Raw genomic sequence first — 16,024 nt, forward strand, 5'->3', positions numbered from 1 at the left:
CCCCCATAAATCCCAATTTCCCCCCCAAAATTCCCTTTCCCCCCCCCCTTCCCAATTCCTGATTTATTCCCAGAAATTCCCTTTTTACCCCCTAAAATAAAAAGTAATTAATATTAAAAAAAATTAAAATTAATTTTAAATTAAAATTAAATTTAATTAAAATTAAAATTTAATTAAAATTAAAATTAAACTTAATTGTAATTAAAATAAAAATTAATTAAAACTAAAATCCAATTTTAATTCAATTTAATGCATTTTAACCCTTAAATTACCACTCCCATCCCTTTAAAATTCAATTTTTCCCCCAAATTTTTTATATTTTTTTCCCAAATCCTCCCGATTCCCCCCAAAAACCACTCGGGCTCCTTTTTCTCCTTTTTCCAAATTTCTTATTTCAGGAAATTCCAAAAATCTCCCCCAAATTCGGGGGGAAGCCCCGGCCCCGCCCCTATGTACAAACCCCGCCCCTTTAGGTTCATTTACATATTTAACCCCGCCCACTCCCCCTTTAGGCACTTTGGGGGTGCGCCCCGCCCCCTTCCAGTGACGTCACCACCCCCAAACCACCCAGGCCCCGCCCCTCATTTGAATACCTCATTTACATATTTACAGCTCCGCCCCTTTGGGGGAGGGGCAGAATGGGGGGGGTCCCCTCCTTTTTTTGGGGTCTCAAATTCTCATTTTGGGGCCCCCCCTCCCCATTTTTGGAATCCCCCCCTTTTTTTCCTGGGGGGGTCCTCACCCCATTTTTGGGGACCCCCATTTTTGGGGAACCCCATTTTTGGGGACCCCCCCTTTTTCAAGACCCCAATTTTTGGGGACCCCAATTTTTTAGGACCCCCATTTTTGGGGACCCCCATTTTTGGGGAACCCCATTTTTTAGGACCCCCATTTTTGGGGACCCCAATTTTTTAGGACCCCAATTTTTTGGGACCCCCATTTTTGGGGGACCCCCCCTTTTTCAAGACCCCAATTTTTGGGGACCCCAATTTTTGGGGACCTCCATTTTTGGGGACCCCCATTTTTTGGGACCCCCATTTTTGGGGACCCCCATTTTTAGGGACCCCCATTTTTTAGGACCCCCATTTTTTGGGACCCCCATTTTTTGGGACCCCCCCTTTTTCAAGACCCCCATTTTTGGGGACCCCAATTTTTTAGGACCCCCATTTTTGGGGACCCCCTTTCTTTAAAGACCCCTCCCCTTTCCAAACCCCCATTTTTAAACCCCTCCATTCTTTTCACCCCAAATTTTTACAATTTCACTTTTTTTTAACCCCCCCATTTTTAGCTCCCCCTTTTCTTTATCACCCCAAATTCCCACAATTTTACGTTTTTCACACCCCTATTTATTTTCCCCCTCCCTTCTCCACCACCCCAAATTTTTACATTTTGACATTTTTTACCCCCCCCATTTCTTTTCCCACCCCAAATCTTTACAATTTCCCATTTTTCACCCCCATTTTCCTTTCACAACCATTCTTTAAACTCCAAATTTTTACATTTTTACATTTTTTACCCCCCCATTTCTTTTCCCACCCCAAATCTTTACAATTTCACATTTTTCACCCCATTTTCCTTTCACAACTGCCATTCTTCACCACCCCAAATTTTTACATTTATACATTTTTTACCCCCCCATTTATTTTCCCACCCCAAACCTTTACAATTTCCCATTTTTCACCCCCATTTTCCTTTCACAACCGCCATTCTTCACCACCCCAAATTTTTACATTTTTACATTTTTTACCCCCCCCATTTATTTCCCCCCCCATTTCTTTCCCCACCCCAAACCTTTACAATTTCCCATTTTCCACCCCCATTTTCCTTTCACCCCAAACCTTTACAATTTCCCATTTTTCACCCCGAACCTTTACAATTTCCCATTTTCCACCCCCATTTCCCTTTCCCTTCACCCCAAACCTTTACAATTTCCCATTTCCCACCCCCATTTTCCTTTCACATCCCCCCTTCCTTAAACCCCAAATTTTAACATTTTTACATTTTTTACCCCCCCATTTATTTCTCCCCCATTTCTTTTCCCACCCCAAACCTTTACAATTTCCCATTTTCCACCCCCATTTCCCTTTCACCCCAAACCTTTACAATTTCCCATTTTTCACCCCGAACCTTTACAATTTCCCATTTCCCACCCCCATTTCCGTTTCCCTTCACCCCAAACCTTTACAATTTCCCATTTTTCACCCCCATTTCCCTTTCACCCCAAATCTTTACAATTTCCCATTTTTCACCCCCATTTTCCTTTCACAACTGCCATTCTTCACCACCCCAAATTTTTACATTTTTACCCCCCCCACATTTCTTTCCCCACCCCAAATCTTTACATTTCACCCCCATTTTCCTTTCACAATCCCCTTTCCTTTCACCCCAAATCTTTACATTTTTACATTTTTTACCCCCCCATTTATTTTCCCACCCCAAACCTTTACAATTTCACATTTTTCACCCCCATTTTCCTTTCACAACCCCCATTCTTTAAACTCCAAATTTTTACATTTTTCACCCCCATTTTCCTTTCCCTTCACCCCAAACCTTTACAATCTCCCATTTCCCACCCCCATTTCCTTTCCTTTCACCCCAAACCTTTACAATTTCCCATTTTTCACCCCGAACCTTTACAATTTCCCATTTCCCACCCCCATTTCCTTTCCCTTCACCCCAAACCTTTACAATCTCCCATTTTCCACCCCATTTTCCTTTCACCCCAAACCTTTACAATTTCACATTTTCACCCCCATTTTCCCTTCACCCCAAACCTTTACAATTTCCCATTTCCCACCCCCATTTCCCTTTCACCCCAAACCTTTACAATTTCCCATTTTTCACCCCGAACCTTTACAATTTCCCATTTCCCACCCCCATTTCCCTTTCCCTTCACCCCAAACCTTTACAATTTCCCATTTCCCACCCCCATTTCCCTTTCACCCCAAATCTTTACAATTTCCCATTTTTCACCCCCATTTTCCTTTCACAACTGCCATTCTTCACCACCCCAAATTTTTACATTTTTACCCCCCCCACATTTCTTTCCCCACCCCAAATCTTTACATTTCACCCCCATTTTCCTTTCACAACCCCCATCCCTTTCACCGCAAATCTTTACAATTTCAGTATTTTTTACCCCCATTTCCCTTTCCTTTCACCCCAAACCTCTCCAGCTCCCCCCCAGGCTCGTCAGCCCCTGCGGCCCGGCTGCGCCGCCGCCATCAGCAGCCTCCTGCCCGCCTCGTAGTCGTCCTGGTCCACGCTGACCAGCAGCCGCACGTCCTCGTGGCCCACGGCGCCGCGCAGCCCCTCGGTGAGGAACACGCCCTTGAGCGCCTCCAGCAGCGCCCCGCTCAGGTAATCGCCCCAGAACGCCTCCAGGTACGACAGCTCCGAGAACTTGATGTCGCACAGGATGGAGCCCAGGTCGCGCGCCTTGAGCACCCCGCTGGCCTGGCCGAACACGTCCAGCGCCCGGCCCGGGCCCCGCGGGCGGCTCGAGGCCACGGCGCGGCGCAGGGCGCGCTCGTGCTCGCAGTACTCGGCGCGGACGCGCAGGCGGATGTCTGGAACCAGTTAGAACCAGTTAGAGACCAGTATAACCCAGTATGGACCATTATAACCCCGTATATCCCAGGGCGCGCTCGTGCTCGCAGTACTCGGCGCGGACGCGCAGGCGGATGTCTGGAACCAGTTAGAACCAGTTAGAGACCAGTATGGACCAGTTAGAGACCAGTATAACCCAGTATGGACCATTGTAACCCCATCTACCCCAGTATAACCCAGGGCGCGCTCGTGCTCGCAGTACTCGGCACAGATGCGCAGGCGGATGTCTGAAACCAGTTAGAACCAGTTAGAACCAGTATGGACCAGTTAGAGACCAGTATAACCCAGTATGGAACACTATATCCCATTATAACCCCATAGAACCCCATATATCCCAGTATAACCCAGGGCGCTCGTGCTCGCAGTACTTGGCGCAGACGCGCAGGCGGATGTCTGAAACCAGTTAGAACCAGTATGGACCAGTTAGAACCAGTATAACCCAGTATGGACCATTGTAACCCCGTATATCCCAGTATAACCCAGGGCGCTCGTGCTCGCAGTACTTGGCGCAGACGCGCAGGCGGATGTCTGAAACCAGTTAGAACCAGTATGGACCAGTTAGAACCAGTATAACCCAGTATGGACCATTATAACCCCGTATATCCCAGTATAACCCAGGGCACTCATGCTCGCAGTGCTCGGCGCGGATGCGCAGGCGGATGTCTGAAACCAGTTAGAACCAGTTAGAACCAGTATGGACCAGTTAGAGACTAGTATAACCCAGTATGGACCATTGTAACCCCATCTACCCCAGTATAACCCAGGGCGCACTCGTGCTCGCAGTACTCGGCACGGATGCGCAGGCGGATGTCTGAAACCAGTTAGAACCAGTACGGACCAGTTAGAGACCAGTATAACCCAGTATGGACCACTATATCCCATTATAACCCCATAGAACCCCGTATATCCCAGGGCGCGCTCGTGCTCGCAGTACTCGGCGCGGACGTGCAGGCGGATGTCTAAAACCAGTTAGAACCAGTTAGAACCAGTACAGACCAGTTAGAACCAGTACAAACCAGTTAGAACCAGTTAGAGACCAGTATAACCCAGTATGGACCATTGTAACCCCATCTACCCCAGTATAACCCAGGGCACGCTCACAGTACTCGGCACAGACACAGAGACAGATGTCTGCAACCAGTACAAACCAGTACGGACCAGTTAGAGACCAGTATAACCCAGTATGGACCATTGTAACCCCATCTACCCCAGTGCGCTCGTGCTCGCAGTACTCGGCGTCCGCAACCAGTACAAACCAGTACGGACCAGTTAGAGACCAGTATGGATCACTATAGATCACTATAACCCCGTATATCCCAGTGTAACCCAGCGCGCTCGTGCTCGCAGTACTCGGCGCGGACGCGCAGGCGGATGTCTGGGGGTGAAAACCAGTATAAACCAGTTAGAACCAGTATAAAACCAGTCAGAGCCAGTATGGGTCACTATGGGCCACCACAACCCCATAGAACCCAGAGCACCCGTGCTCGGCTCAGAGACAGCTGTCCATAAACCAGTACAGACCACTCTAAACCAGTATAAACCAGTCTAATAAACCAGTTAGAACCAGTATGGAACAGTATAAACCAGTTAGAACCAGTATGGACCAGTATAAACCAGTTAGAACCAGTATGGAACAGTAAAACCCAGTATGGAACACTATAACCCAGTATGAACCAGTCTAACCCAGAGCACCCGTGCTCGCAGTGCTCGGCTCAGACACAGAGACAGCTGTCCATAAACCAGTATGGACCAGTACAGACCACTCTAAACCAGTATAAACCAGTCAGAACCAGTATGGAACAGTATAAACCAGTTAGAACCAGTATGGAACAGTAAAACCCAGTATGGAACACTATAACCCAGTATGAACCAGTCTAACCCAGAGCACCCGTGCTCGCAGTGCTCGGCTCAGACACAGAGACAGCTGTCCATAAACCAGTATGGACCAGTACAGACCACTCTAAACCAGTATAAACCAGTCAGAACCAGTATGGAACAGTATAAACCAGTTAGAACCAGTATGGAACAGTAAAACCCAGTATGGAACACTATAACCCAGTATGAACCAGTGTAACCCAGAGCACCCGTGCTCGCAGTGCTCGGCTCAGACACAGAGACAGCTGTCCATAAACCAGTATGGACCAGTATGAACCAGTATAATAAACCAGTTACAACCAGTACAAACCAGTTACAACCAGTACAAACCAGTAGGGAACAGTATAGCCCAGTGTAACCCAGAGCACTCGTGCTCGGCTCAGTCACAGAGACAGCTGTCCATAAACCAGTACGGACCAGTACAGACCACTCTAAACCAGTATAAACCAGTCTAATAAACCAGTTAGAACCAGTATAGACCAGTATAAACCAGTTAGAACCAGTATGGAACAGTATAAACCAGTATAACCCACAGTGCTCAGCTCAGACACAGCGATGGACGTCTGTAAACCAGTATAGACCAGTATAAACCAGTTACAACCAGTACAGACCACTACGAACCAGTGAGAACCCGTATGGGTCACTCCCAGCACTCCCAGTGCTCCCAGTATAGCCCAGTTCAGCACTCCCAGTATAACCCAGTTTGGCACTCCCAGTGCTCCCAGTATAACCCAGTTCAGCACTCCCAGTATAACCCAGTTCGGCACTCCCAGTGCTCCCAGTAAAACCCAGTTTGGCAATCCCAGTATAACCCAGTTTGGCACTCCCAGTGCTCCCAGTATAACCCAGTTCAGCACTCCCAGTGTTCCCAGTATAGCCCAGGTCAGCACTCCCAGTATAACCCAGTTCGGCACTCCCAGTATAACCCAGTTTGGCACTCCCAGTGCTCCCAGTATAACCCAGTTCAGCACTCCCAGTGTTCCCAGCATAACCCAGTTCAGCACTCCCAGTATAACCCAGTTCAGCACTCCCAGTATAACCCAGTTCAGCACTCCCAGTGTTCCCAGTATAGCCCAGGTCAGCACTCCCAGTATAACCCAGTTCGGCACTCCCAGTGCTCCCAGTGTAGCCCAGTTCAGCACTCCCAGTATAACCCAGTTCAGCACTCCCAGTATAACCCAGTTCGGCACTCCCAGTGTTCCCAGTATAGCCCAGTTCAGCACTCCCAGTATAACCCAGTTCAGCACTCCCAGTATAACCCAGTTCAGCACTCCCAGTGTTCCCAGTATAGCCCAGTTCAGCACTCCCAGTATAACCCAGTTCAGCACTCCCAGTGTTCCCAGTATAGCCCAGGTCAGCACTCCCAGTATAACCCAGTTCGGCACTCCCAGTATAACCCAGTTCAGCACTCCCAGTATAACCCAGTTCAGCACTCCCAGTGCTCCCAGTATAACCCAGTTCGGCACTCCCAGTATAACCCAGTTTGCCCAGTGCCTCGCTGCCCCACAAGCCCCGGCGTCGCCTCGGCAGGTCCGGTTCTCCCAGTTCTCCCAGTCTGTCCCTCCCAGTTCTCCCAGTTTGCCCAGTTCCAGCACGGGACTGGCCGTCCCAGTGCTCCCAGTGACCTCACAGGCAATTCCCAGTTCTCCCAGTTTGCCCAGTTCTCCCAGTTCCTGGGCTGGGGCACTCGGCCCTCCCACTTCCTGTTTACATCCCAGTGCTCCCAGTCCCATACTGGGACGTTCCCAGTTTGTCCCTCCCAGTGCTCCCAGTTCCATACTGGGACATTCCCAGTTTGTCCCTCCCAGTGCTCCCAGTTTGTCCCAGTTTATCCCTCCCAGTGCTCCCAGTCCCATACTGGGACGTTCCCAATTTGTTCCTCCCAGTGCTCCCAGTTCCATACTGGGACGTTCCCAGTTTGTCCCTCCCAGTTTGTCCCAGTTTGTCCCTCCCAGTGCTCCCAGTTTGTCCCAGTTTATCCCTCCCAGTGCTCCCAGTCCCATACTGGGACGTTCCCAGTTTGTTCCTCCCAGTGCTCCCAGTTCCATACTGGGACGTTCCCAGTTTGTCCCTCCCAGTGCTCCCAGTTCCGTACTGGGACGTTCCCAGTTTGTCCCTCCCAGTGCTCCCAGTTCCATACTGGGATGTTCCCAGTTTGTCCCTCCCAGTTTGTCCCAGTTTGTCCCTCCCAGTGCTGCCAGTCCCATACTGGGACGTTCCCAGTTTGTCCCTCCCAGTGCTCCCAGTTCCATACTGGGACGTTCCCAGTTTGTCCCTCCCAGTGCTCCCAGTTCCATACTGGGATGTTCCCAGTTTGTCCCTCCCAGTTTGTCCCAGTTTGTCCCTCCCAGTGCTGCCAGTCCCATACTGGGACGTTCCCAGTTTGTCCCTCCCAGTGCTCCCAGTTCCATACTGGGATGTTCCCAGTTTGTCCCTTCCAGTTTGTCCCAGTTTGTCCCTCCCAGTGCTCCCAGTTCCATACTGGGACATTCCCAGTTTGTCCCTCCCAGTGCTCCCAGTTCCGTACTGGGACGTTCCCAGTTTGTCCCTCCCAGTGCTCCCAGTTCCATACTGGGATGTTCCCAGTTTGTCCCTTCCAGTTTGTCCCAGTTTGTCCCTCCCAGTGCTCCCAGTTTGTCCCAGTTTATCCCTCCCAGTGCTCCCAGTCCCATACTGGGACGTTCCCAGTTTGTCCCTCCCAGTGCTCCCAGTTCCATACTGGGACATTTCCAGTTTGTTCCTCCCAGTGCTCCCAGTTCCGTACTGGGACGTTCCCAGTTTGTCCCTCCCAGTGCTCCCAGTTCCATACTGGGATGTTCCCAGTTTGTCCCTCCCAGTTTGTCCCAGTTTGTCCCTCCCAGTGCTGCCAGTCCCATACTGGGACGTTCCCAGTTTGTCCCTCCCAGTGCTCCCAGTTCCATACTGGGACGTTCCCAGTTTGTCCCTCCCAGTTTGTCCCAGTTTGTCCCTCCCAGTGCTCCCAGTTCCGTACTGGGACGTTCCCAGTTTGTCCCTCCCAGCGCTCCCAGTTCCATACTGGGATGTTCCCAGTTTGTCCCTCCCAGTTTGTCCCAGTTTGTCCCTCCCAGTGCTCCCAGTTCCATACTGGGACGTTCCCAGTTTGTCCCTCCCAGTTTGTCCCAGTTTGTCCCTCCCAGTGCTCCCAGTTCCATACTGGTTTCTGTCCCAGTCCCTCCCAGTATATCCCAGTCCCTCCCAATCCCCTCCCAGTCCCTCCCAGTATATCCCAGTCCATCCCAGTTTGTTCCCAGTCCCTCCCAGTCCATTCCCAGTACACCCCAGTCCCTCCCAGTTTGATCCCAGTCCCTCCCAGTTTGATCCCAGTCCGTTCCCAGTTTGCTCCCAGTCCGTACCACAGGTGACCCTGGCCGGGGGCTCAGGGGGGTCCTGGGGGATCTCTCGGTGGGGGAGGGGCCTCCGGGGCCGCCGGGAATTTCGGGAATTTCGGAGATTTCGGGAACTTTGGGAATTTCGGAGACTTCGGGAACTTCGGGAATTTCGGGAACTTCGGGAATTCCGTTTCCGCTTCCCCGAGCTGGAACCTGGGGGGGGACACAGAGTGACCAATGAGTGACCAATGGGGGGACACAGAGTGACCAATGAGTGACCACTGACTGACCAATGGGGGGACACAGAGTGACCAATGAGTGACCACTGAGTGACCAATGAGTGACCAATGAGTGACCAATGAGTGACCAATGAATAACCACTGAGGGGACACAGAGTGACCAATGAGTGACCACTGAGTGACCAATGGGGGGACACAGAGTGACCAATGGGGGGACACAGAGTGACCAATGGGGGGACACAGAGTGACCAATGAGTGACCAATGGGGGGACACAGAGTGACCAATGAGCGACCACTGAGTGACCAATGGGGGGACACAGAGTGACCAATGAGTGACCAACAGGAGGACACTGAGTGACCAATGAGTGACCCCTGAGTGACCAATGAGTGACCAATGGGGGGACACAGAGTGACCACTGAGTGACCAATGAGTGACCAATGGGGGGACACAGAGTGACCAATGAGTGACCACTGAGTGACCAATGGGTGGACACAGAGTGACCAATGAGCGACCACTGAGTGACCAATGAGTGACCAATGAGTGACCAATGAATGACCAATGAGGGGACACAAAGTGACCAATGAGTGACCACTGAGTGACCAATGGGGGGACACAGAGTGACCAATGAGTGACCAACAGGAGGACACTGAGTGACCAATGAGTGACCCCTGAGTGACCAATGAGTGACCAATGGGGGGACACAGAGTGACCACAGAGTGACCAATGGGGGGACACAGAGTGACCAACGAGTGACCCCTGGGGTGACCCTCCCCCTGCAGTCCCTAAAATGACCCCCAAGTGCCCAAAACTGACCCCAAAGTGCCCAAAACTGACCCCAAAGTGCCCAAAACTGACCCCAAAGTGCCCAAAACTGACCCCAAAATCACCCCAAGTGTCCCAAGGTGCCCCAAAGTGCCCCAAGACCCCAAAGTGACCGCAAGGTACCCCCAAAGTGCCCAAAATTGACCCCAAAGTGCCTCAAAGTGACCCCAAATTGCCCCAAACTGACCCTCAGCCTTGCACAACAACCCCAAAGTGACCCCAAAGTGCCCCAAAGTCACCCCAGGTGCTCCAAAGTGACCCCAGGTGCCCCAAACTGTCCCCAAGGTGTCCCCAAGGTGTCCCCAAGGTGTCCCCGAGGCTCTCACCTGTCTCCCAGTGCTCGGGGCGGGGCTGGGCGGGGCTCGGGCAGGTGCCCCCCAGGGCGGGGACACAGGGGGGACGCTCGGGGGACACTGCGGGGACAGAGAGAGGGACAGCTGTGAGTGATGGGGGACAGGGAGGGGACACTGAGGGGACAGAGAGAGGGACAGCTGTCAGTGCTGGGGGACAGAGGGACACAGGGGACAGATGGACACTGGGGGGACACTGGGGGACACAGGGGACAGAGGGGACAGCTGTGAGTGATGGGGGACAGGGAGGGGACACTGAGGGGACAGAGAGAGGGACAGCTGTGAGTGCTGGGGGACAGAGGGACACAGGGGACAGATGGACACTGGGGACACAGGGGGACACTGCGGGGACAGAGGGGACAGCTGTGAGTGCTGGGGGACAGATGGACACTGGGGGACACTGGGGGACACTGGGGGACACTGCGGGGACAGCTGTGAGTGATGGGGGACAGAGGGACACAGGGACAGAGGGACACAGGGGGACACTGGGGGACACTGGGGACAGAGGGACACAGGGGGGACGCTTGGGGGACACTGCAGGGACAGAGGGGACAGCTGTCACTGCTGGGGGGACAGATGGACACAGGGGACAGAGGGACACAGGGGGGACACTGGGGGACACAGGGGACAGAGGGGACAGCTGTGAGTGATGGGGGGACAGAGGGACACAGGGGACAGAGGGACACAGGGGACAGAGGGACACTGGGGACACAGGGGGACACTGCAGGGACAGAGAGAGGGACAGCTGTGAGTGATGGGGGACAGAGGGACACAGGGACAGATGGACACAGGGACAGATGGACACTGGGGGACACAGGGGACAGAGAGAGGGACAGCTGTCAGTGATGGGGGACAGAGGAACACAGGGGGACAGAGGGACACAGGGGACACAGGGGACACAGGGGACAGCTGTGAGTGATGGGGGACAGAGGGACACAGGGGACAGATGGACACAGGGGACAGAGGGGACAGCTGTGAGTGATGGGGGACAGAGGGACACAGGGGGACACTGCGGGGACAGAGAGAGGGACAGCTGTGAGTGATGGGGGACAGGGAGGGGACACTGAGGGGACACTGAGGGGACACTGGGGACAAGGAAGGACACAGTAGGTGACACAGAACTCTAGGGTGACACAGAGGGGGCGTGGCCACCTCAGGGAGGTGACACCGCCGTGGCTTTGGTCACTTTAGGGTGACACAGAGCAGCAGGTCCTGCTGGGGGACATGCAAGGACACAGGGAGGTGACAGCGGGCAAGCCACAGGAGCTTTAAGGTGACACACAGGGCACACACAGGTGACACTCACCTGGCCTCTGTCTCTTTAGGGTCACACACCTGAGCAGGTCGTGCTGGGGGACACCGGGGTGACACACAGAATCACACACAGGGTCACACACAGGTGACACTCACCTGGCCTCTGTCTCTTTAGGGTCACACACCTGAACAGGTCATGCCGAGGCGCACACAGGGACACAATGAGGTGACACTGAGGGGACACTCACCTGGCCTTGGCCTCTTCAGCGTGACACACCTGAGCAGGTCGTGCCGAGGGACACCGGGGTGACACACAGGACACACAGGGTCACACGCAGGTGACGCTCACCTGGCCTCTGTCTCTTCAAGGTGACACACCTGAGCAGGTCGTGCTGGGGGACACCGGGGTGACACACAGGTGACACTCACCTGGCTGCGGTCTCTTTAGGGTGACACACCTGAGCAGGTCGTGCTGGGGCACACAGGGTCACACACAGGTGACACACAGGTGACACTCACCTGGCCGCAGCCTCTTCAGCGTGACACACCTGAGCAGGTTGTGCCGAGGGACACCGGGGTGACACACAGGACACACAGGGTCACACACAGGTGACACTCACCGGGCCGCGCTCTCTTCAAGGTGACACACCTGAGCAGGTCGTGCTGGGGGACACCGGGGTCACACACAGGTGACACACAGGTGACACTCACCTGGCCGCGGTCTCTTTAGGGTGACACACCTGAGCAGGTCGTGCCGAGGGACACGGGGGTGACACACAGGGACAGAAGGCACACACAGGGCACACACAGAGGAACACAATGAGGTGACACGCAGGGTGACACACAGGTGACACTCACCTGGCTGCGGCCTCTTCAGCATCACACACCTGAGCAGGTCGTGCTGGGGCACACACAGGGATACAATGGGACACAATGAGGCGACAGGCACACAGGTGAAACACAGGGTGACACGCAGAGTGACACACGGGTGACACTCACCTGGCTGCGGCCTCTTCAGTGTCACACACCTGAGCAGATCATGCTGGGGCACACACATGGACACAGGGCACACACAGGTGACACACAGGTGACACACGGGTGTCACTCACCTGGCCACGGCCTCTTCAGCGTCACACACCTGAGCAGGCCGTGCCAAGGCACACACAGGGACACAGTGAGGTCACACACAGGTAACACACAGGTGACACACGGGTGTCACTCACCTGGCCACAGTCTCTTCAAGGTGACACACCTGAGCAGGTCGTGCCGAGGCACACACAGGGACACAGGGCACACACAGGGTAACACACAGGTGTCACTCACCTGGCCGCGGCCTCTTCAGTGTCACACACCTGAGCAGGCCGTGCCAAGGCACACACAGGGACACAGTGAGGTCACACACAGGTAACACATAGGGCGACACACGGGTGACACACAGGGTAACACACGGGTGTCACTCACCTGGCCGCGGTCTCTTCAAGGTGACACACCTGAGCAGGTCGTGCCGAGGCACACACAGGGACACAATGAGGTGACACACAGGTAACACACAGGGTAACACACGGGTGTCACTCACCTGGCCACAGTCTCTTCAAGGTGACACACCTGAGCAGGTCGTGCCGAGGCACACACAGGGACACAGGGCACACACAGGGTAACACACAGGTGTCACTCACCTGGCCGCGGTCTCTTCAAGGTGACACACCTGAGCAGGTCGTGCCGAGGCACACGCAGGGACACAGTGAGGTGACACACAGGTGACACACAGGGTAACACACAGGTGTCACTCACCTGGCCGCGGTCTCTTCAAGGTGACACACCTGAGCAGGTCGTGCCGAGGCACACACAGGGTAACACACCGGTGACACACAGGGTAACACACAGGGTGACACACGGGTGTCACTCACCTGGCCGCGGCCTCTTCAAGGTGACACACCTGAGCAGGTCGTGGCGCGCCAGCAGGCGCAGCAGCCGCCGCAGCAGCCCCAGGTCGCCCTCGTGGCACAGCCCCCGGCGCTCCAGCTCCAGCAGCAGCTCCCGCGCGTCCCGCGGCTCCCGCCGCCACCGCGGGGCCGCCCCGTCCCCGTCCCCGTCCCCGCCGTCGTTCCCCGGGGCCCGCAGCGCCTCCCCGAGCAGCAGCGACAGCGCGGCCGCCTCGCCGTGCGTCAGCTGCGCCGCCAGCACCTCGAACAGGCGGTGCAGGGACAGCATGCCGTGCGCCGCCAGCCCTTCCTCCTCCTCCTCCTCCTCCTCGGGCCACCGGGACATGGCGGCGGCGCCGGCACCGCCCGCCCGGCGCGGCGAGTGCAGCTGCGACAGCGCCCGCAGCGACTCCACGGTGGCGGCGACCTGGGGGCACCTGGGGACGGGGGGGGAACGGGAAACTGTGAGGGGTGACAATGACCTGGGGGCACCTGGGGACGGGGGGATGTGAAACTGTGAGGGGTGACAGCGACCTGGGGGCACCTGGGGACGGGGGGGAATGTGAAACTGTGAGGGGTGACAGCGACCTGGGGGCACCTGGGGACAGGTGACAGCGACCTGGTGGCACCTGGGGACGGGGGGAATGTGAAACTGTGAGGGGTGACAGCGACCTGGTGGCACCTGGGGACGGAGGGGGACAGGTGACAATGACCTGGGGGCACCTGGGGACAGGGGGGGAATGTGAAACTGTGACGGGTGACAGCGACCTGGGGGCACCTGGGGACAGGGGGGGATGTGAAACTGTGACGGGTGACAGCGACCTGGTGGCACCTGGGGACGGGGGGGACAGGTGATAATGACCTGGGGGCACCTGGGGACAGGGGGGGATGTGAAACTGTGAGGGGTGACAGCGACCTGGGGGCACCTGGGGACACGGGGGGACAGTGACCCCTCAGAGCCCCTCCTAAACCCCCCTCAGGAGCTGTTTCCCCTCACAAACCCCTCAGACCCTCTCAGAACTCCCCGGATCCCCTCACAAACCCCTCAGAACCCCTCCTCAGCCCCTTTCAGGGGCTGTTTCCCCTCACAAACCACCTCAGAACTCTCCGGATCCCCTCACAGATCCCCCTCACAGGTTGTTTCCCCTCACAAACCCCCTCAAAACCCCTCCTAAACCCCTTTCAGGGGCTGTTTCCCCTCACAAACCCCTCAAAACCCCTCCTAAACCCCTTTCAGGGGCTGTTTCCCCTCACAAACCCCCTCAGAACCCCTCCTAAACCCCTTTCAGGGACTGTTTCCCCTCACAAACCCCTCAGAACCCCTCCTAAACCCCTTTCAGGGGCTGTTTCCCCTCACAAACCCCTCAGAACCCCTCCTGAAGCCCCTTCAGGGGCTGTTGCCCCTCACCAACCTCCTCAAAACTCTCCGGATCCTCTCACAGGTTGTTTCCCCTCACAAACCCCCTCAGAACCCTCTCAGGGCTGTATCCCCTCACAGACTCCTCAAAATGTCTTCTAAAACCCTCTCAAGGGTTGTTTCCCCTCACAAACCCCTCAGATCCTCTCAGAAGCCCCCGGATCCCCTCACAGATCCCTCTCAGAGCCCCCTCGGTGAAGGTTTCACCTCATAAACCCCTCACAACGCCCCGAATCCCCTCACAAATCCCTCTCAGGGCAGGGTTTCCCCTCAGGGATCCCTTCAGAACCCCTCAGGGACCTCTTCAGGCGCTGTTTCCCCACACAAACCCCTCCGAACCTTTCCTAAAGCCCCCTCAAGGCCCGTTTCCCCTCAAAAACACCGCACAAACCCCTCTCAGGGGCTGTTTCCCCTGACGGATCCCCTGAGAACCCCCCGGATCCCCTCAGGGACACCCTCAGTTCCTCCGGGGCTCTTTCCCCTGATAGATCCGTCCTAAACCCCCCACAGAGGCTGTTTACTCTCACAAACCCCCTCAGAACCCATCCTAAAGCTCCCTCGAGGGCTCGTTCCCCTCACGGATCCCTCCTAAAGCCCCCTCAGGGGCAGTGTCCCCTCACAAATCCCCTCAGAACCCATCCTAAAGCCCCCTGAGGGGCAGTTTCCCCTCACAAACCCCTCAAAACCTCTCCTAAAGCCCTCACAAGCGCTGTTTCTCCTCCCAAACCCCTCCCCGAGCCCCGTCCCCGCCCCTCAGGGCCGACTTTCCCCTCACGGCTCGCCCTTCCCGGGGGTCCTCCCCGTCCCTATCAGCCCCCAAAGGGGTCCCGGGACCCCTCTCCCCTCACCGGCTCCGCCGCCTCCGCCGCCCGGATCCTTCTGGCACCTTCGCTGGCTCCGCGCACGCGCCGCCCCCCGCGGCCCCGCCCCCCCGCCACACGCGGCCGCCGCGCGCCCGCCCACGTGACCCACGTGCGTGGGCGGGGCCCGAGGGCCCGGTCACGCCCACTCCGCCTTTAGGCCGCGCCCACTCCGGGCTGGGAACGGCGGGGGGTCCCGGCGTTTAATTGAGGAGGGGTCCCGGGCCTTAATTGTTAATTAAAGCTCTCTGTTAATTGGTGGTCCCCGTTAATTGGGGGTCCCTGAGCCCCTCGGGGGCGTCCCAGACTCGCGGGGGGCGGGGCA

The 16,024-nt window shown here is 55.7% G+C and overlaps 1 protein-coding gene across 1 annotated transcript; it reads right to left on the reverse strand.

The window, feature by feature from the left end:
• Window positions 1–3,114: 3,114 nt before the first annotated feature.
• On the reverse strand, window positions 3,115–15,729 carry DEDD2 (death effector domain containing 2). Its single transcript, XM_058823170.1, has 5 exons — window positions 15,688–15,729; window positions 13,408–13,859; window positions 10,223–10,309; window positions 8,859–9,047; window positions 3,115–3,569 (listed from the first exon to the last, which is right to left on the reverse strand). Exons 2-5 carry the CDS (start codon window positions 13,766–13,768, stop codon window positions 3,193–3,195), a joined length of 1,014 nt encoding a protein of 337 aa, XP_058679153.1. The 5' UTR covers window positions 13,769–13,859; window positions 15,688–15,729; the 3' UTR covers window positions 3,115–3,192.
• Between the last annotated feature and the right edge of the window lie 295 nt (window positions 15,730–16,024).

The sequence above is a fragment of the Ammospiza caudacuta genome, chromosome 38 (genome assembly GCF_027887145.1).
Source record: "Ammospiza caudacuta isolate bAmmCau1 chromosome 38, bAmmCau1.pri, whole genome shotgun sequence".
Taxonomy (NCBI): Eukaryota; Metazoa; Chordata; class Aves; order Passeriformes; family Passerellidae; genus Ammospiza; species Ammospiza caudacuta.

Bases quoted from the DNA above. Each gene is read 5' to 3' on its own strand.
- DEDD2 (XM_058823170.1), bottom strand. From the start codon at position 13,768: ATGTCCCGGTGGCCCGAGGAGGAGGAGGAGGAGGAGGAAGGGCTGGCG. The intron at 10,310-13,407 runs GTGAGTGACACC...CTGTCCCCGCAG, and splicing joins CTTGAAGAGGCCGCGGCCAG to TGTCCCCCGAGCGTCCCCCC. The intron at 9,048-10,222 runs GTGAGAGCCTCG...GTCCCCCCCCAG, and splicing joins CCCCGAGCACTGGGAGACAG to GTTCCAGCTCGGGGAAGCGG.